At 41.4% G+C, this 4823-nt stretch overlaps 3 protein-coding genes across 3 annotated transcripts; all 3 read right to left on the bottom strand.

The window, feature by feature from the left end:
• Positions 1-2: 2 nt before the first annotated feature.
• On the bottom strand, positions 3-887 carry TM35_001051080 (uncharacterized protein; the record flags this gene model as incomplete). Its single annotated transcript, XM_029031655.1, has 1 exon — positions 3-887. A coding segment is annotated over one exon (885 nt), but the record flags the coding sequence as incomplete, so codon positions are not given.
• Positions 888-1717: 830 nt separating this feature from the next.
• TM35_001051070 (uncharacterized protein) lies at positions 1718-2695 on the bottom strand (the record flags this gene model as incomplete). The annotated part of the gene is made up of 1 exon (XM_029031654.1): positions 1718-2695. One exon carries the CDS (start codon positions 2693-2695, stop codon positions 1718-1720), a length of 978 nt encoding a protein of 325 aa, XP_028877056.1.
• Positions 2696-3650: 955 nt separating this feature from the next.
• On the bottom strand, positions 3651-4538 carry TM35_001051060 (uncharacterized protein; the record flags this gene model as incomplete). The annotated part of the gene is made up of 1 exon (XM_029031653.1): positions 3651-4538. The coding sequence occupies one exon, from the start codon at positions 4536-4538 to the stop codon at positions 3651-3653; it is 888 nt and encodes a 295-aa protein (XP_028877055.1).
• Between the last annotated feature and the right edge of the window lie 285 nt (positions 4539-4823).

Below are 4823 nucleotides of genomic sequence, written 5' to 3'. Positions count from 1 at the left end.
CGCACCCACACAGAACTGATGATACTGCTGCTGCTGTCTGCATCACCCTTCTTGTTGTTTGTGAGTTCAGGAGGAAGTGTTGTTGTTGTTGTTGTGGTGGTGGTGGTCGTGTTTTCTGTATTTTCTGCAGCACCTTCTGGGTTATTTGTTGATTCACTCCCCGTTGTTGTATTTTCAGAACCAGCTGCACTCTCGTTGGTTGAATTGGCTGAAGGCGTTTGTGTTGCGTCACCGTCCGGTTGTGTTGAATTGCCACCTGCGTCACTGTTGCCGCTGCTTTCAGGTGGAGCTGCACTTGCAGACGTACCAACACTCTCACCAGAAGGTGCAGGAGCAGCAACATTAGGAGAAGGGTTAGAAGGATCAGTATCTGTGGAAGGACGATCAGTGCCATCTTCTCTTTTTGTACCGGAAGAATCTGGAGGTTCAGACCCACTTACAGCACGATCACCTCGAGGACTTTGTCCAACAGGATGTTCTTCTCTTGCTTGAGTAAGAACCTGTTGCTCTGGTGGGCAAGGTTTACCAGAACCTTCACCGCAATTGGTTTCAGTCTGCGGAACACTTTCAGGGCAACCTTCCTTCTTAGCAGGGTTTTCACAATTAGTAGGAGAACCTGTAGTTGCAACACGGCTACTACTAGTACTACATGGAGGGCCAGTCGTACAATCAGCACCACCACGAGGTACTTGTGGTTGTTGAACAGGAAGAGGTTGAGGAACTGCTGGTTTTACTTCAGTTGGACAAGGCCCTTGAGATTCAGTTGGACATTCCGAAGCAGCAGCTTCATGTAAAAGTTTCTCAGCGGGTTTCACGTCACCTTTCACGCAGACAGAGGCAACACTCAGGAGAAAAACCAGCAAACACGCACCAGGTCGCATCATCATGGAAAGAGTAATTCTTCGTTGTTCTACTTCATTATGGTAAGGACAAACGTAACAAAGAAAAAAAATAAAAAGATCCCATACAATAGGTAGAAAAACAAATAGTGGTAAAACAGAAGACAACAAAAACAACAGTCACACTAAGCAACACAACTAGTATAAACAATAAAGAATCCAATAAAGAAACACAGCAAAAAAAGACCCGAAAAAAAAAGAAGTAATGAAAAAAATTAAAAGCACAACGAATGCCCAATAAACATACAACAACAAAGAAGACTGGGTATGCTGGTGCTTATAAGCAATAATAAAATTATGTGTTACATTTAATGTTCTTTTCTTTTCTCTATTCAACGTAGACAATCATAACAGTGCAGCACAAAAGCACAAAAGGAACTAGCAAACCAAAAGCAAACAAAAAAGAAAAATCAACCTTTAGCCCAATTTAACCAGTAAACACAGAAATATACACCACCTATGGGTGTAAGTCTATATATGTGTATATTTACGCAATTATAAATATAAATTCATCTGTTATTATTATTTCTTTTCTCACTGCAAAAGCAGTTCATCATCATCATTACAGTGCAAGACCAGGTGCACACACAGAGTGAGAGTCTCCAAGAACACACACACACACACACAATGGAGTAGCAATAATAATTATTATAGGATAAACATAGAGAGCAAAAACACACACAAAACACATTAACATTCAGAAACAAAAAATGAAGAGAAATCCCAACAGGTGGAAGATTAGTTAGACTGTAGAGATGCATGCAAAAAGAAAAAGTAAACAAAGGATGACCTGAGTCACACCACCACCACCACCATAATCAGCACACAAGAATACAGGCCAGTGTAACCACAATCAGTAGTGGTATACGCACCCACACAGAACTGCTGATACTGCTGCTGCTGTCTGCATCACCCTTCTTGTTGTTTGTGAGTTCAGGAGGAAGTGTTGTGATGGTGGTTGATTCTTCATCATTATTGGGTGTATTGGTAGTGTCATTGTTCGTGGGTTCCGCGTTGTTGGACTCCCTTGTGTTGGTGTCTGATTGAGAATCTTGTGTAGCGGGTGTCTGGTCTTGTGACGTACTTCTTTCATGTGGTTCCGAATTATTTGTATTGGTTTCAGAAGGAGAAGTAGTATGTGAGTTATTCTCTTTTTCCTGCGTCTTTCCTTCTTCTTGTTCGTTATCAGTCGTATACGGGTTCTCTCGTTTACTGTCGTCAGCCGCTTTATCCTCTGCAGCCCGAGCAAGATCACTACTGCCAGGCTGCACATGCGAAGTCCCACCACCTGTTCCTTGTGTAGAACCTGAATTGGGAGGTGACAATGAAGAAGGAGATTTGGGTTGGTGGACGACGTCTGAAGCTTGAGGCAATGAACTCTGAGTAACGTCTTTTGGATTTGTTCCTAGCTCATGATTATCTTCAGTAGTACTTCTTCCAGAGGGATTAGGTACGATAGTTTCGCCTTGAACCTTATTTCCTTCAAGTTGGCCTGGTATTCTGTCACCTTCTCGCTTTGTCTCCTGTTCTTTTTGTTCCAATTGCTTACTCAGCTCCTGCTTCAACGCAGTATTAGTATCATGAGTACTAGATGTTCCAAGATCAGGTGAAATACTTGAAGCAGCAGGTTTGTTTTCTCCACGAGAACGACAAGTACTCTCATCAGAAGCACCACTGCAATCGACAGTAGATTCAGGTTCCTGAAGAGCTTTCCCTCCTGCATCTGCTCCCACACATCCACATACACAACAGAAGGAGAGAACCAACAAACTCAGCACGTGGCGCAAGAGCATCATGACAGTCTTTGCTCTTCTTTTCTGGTGTCACTGACCTGTAGAAATAAAAAGAAGTGAACAGAAACACCGACAAAAGGTATTCAATGCCATACAAGAAGAAAAAAATATATAAGCACAGACAACAAAACATAAAGCCATAACAATCACTCAAATAGTATCAAATGAAAGGAACAAAACACACAATACCCAATGCTAAAAAGAAAATTTCAATAAGCCCGCAAGAGAAAGAAAGGAAGAAAAAAAGTGCGACCAAGAAGTGTAGGAAACACATAAATACATAGATCTTCATTCGTTGGTCAGCACATAGCAAAACATTACTTTCTGTGTAACAGTTATTATTATTTTTCTTTTCTGAAGAAAGCAGAATACCAAAACATTTCATGGCAAAAACACACAATGCCCCAGCAAAACAAGAAGCAAAGAAACAGATATTAACCATTAGCCCAACTTACCCAGTAAACACAGAAATATACACCAACTATGGGTGTAAGTCTATATGTGTATGTATACGCATTTATAAAAATAAATTCATCTGTTATTATTATGATGTTCTTTTCCCTCACTACAAAAAAAGTTCATCATCATCATCACAGTGCAAGCCCAGGTGCACACACAGAGAGAGTCTCCAAGAACACACACACACACACAATACCCCATGGCTCTAGGTTATGTATTAAATTACTATACACACACACATCTGGGTGTACTAGTAAGAGATGTATACCGTCAGTGAGCAGAACCGCCCAGTTTTCTGCAAACACACAACAGTAAAAGCAAGTAATGGAATTAATAGAAAATGAACACACACACAAAAGCAGAAGAAAAGAAATTCGAATTAAAAGAGAAAGCTGGTAAACAGATTATTAGCTAATTCATTCACCATGGGGGATGTATGCAAATATAATTATGTTAGGATAACCATTATTATTATTTGCTCTCAGATGAGACCCACCGTTCAGTACACAAGAATACAGGCCAGTGTAACCACAATCAGTAGTGGTACACGCACCCACACAGAACTGATGATACTGCTGCTGCTGTCTGCATCACCCTTCTTGTTGTTTGTGAGTTCAGGAGGAAGTGTTGTTGTTGTTGTTGTTGTTGAGGTTGATTCTTCATTAGTATTGGGTGTAGTGACATTCCCAGGTTCAGATTCTTTGTCTGTGCTTCCTTGAGACTGTACAGCATTACTGTTGCCTGCATCGTTATTACGTTGCGTAACATTCTCGTTGGTGGAACTTGGTGTATTTTCAGACTTCTGTTCTTCACTATTTGCATTGGGTTCCACTGCATTGCGAGAACCAACAGTATTCTGTTCACTTCCAGAATTGGATCCACCATTATTTCCTGATTCCGTTCTCGTGGACACTTGTTCGTTGACCTGCGACGCTGCTTTACCTCCACCTACAGTTTGTCCATTCTGATTGTCTGATGAAGAAGTAACATGAATGTCCTCATCTCGTGAAACAGGTTGCGATACAGTGGCAGGTAGACGATCAGACGGAGGACTTTTTCCTGGTAGCTGGTTTTGTAAAGGGTCCTGGGCATCACCTTGACCTTGTTTATCTTTATTTTCCGCACCTTCGTCACCTTTAGAAGTACCAGCGTGGCCACTCCCTCCAACACCAGCTCCCGGTTTCGCACCAACACTGCCGCCTTTTCCATCACTTCCCCCACTCTGGCCAGTACCTCCACGAGTAGCTGCTTCAGTAGCAACAGGGCCACCACCTTCAGGTTGAGCTTCGCTAACTCCACCTTGAGGCTCAGTAGTAGCCAACACGAAACTGCAAGTGCAATACAATGCAAGAAGCATAACACACAACACTGTACGCATCATTATCATTACAATAATTGTTGTTGTATCTTTATTTCTCCACAACAAAGAAGAAGCAATAAAAAAGAAATAACAGAAAATAACGGCATCCCCCTCTGAATACAAGAGAGTTATAACAAATAGCAACAACGATAAAATAAGCAGAAGAATGAATATTTACTTTCAGAAGAAAACATATAAAACAAAAAGGTCGATAACACAAACAAATAAAATCCTCAGACATCTTGCCCATAAGCATGAATACACCATTGGAGTGCCTTCTTCTCAAGCATGATGGCCTCCAATCGGTCTTCT

The sequence above is a fragment of the Trypanosoma theileri genome, assembly GCF_002087225.1.
Source record: "Trypanosoma theileri isolate Edinburgh chromosome Unknown TM35_Tth_105_V1, whole genome shotgun sequence".
NCBI classification, from domain to species: Eukaryota; Euglenozoa; class Kinetoplastea; order Trypanosomatida; family Trypanosomatidae; genus Trypanosoma; species Trypanosoma theileri.
This window is presented reverse-complemented; position numbering and strand designations above follow the sequence as displayed.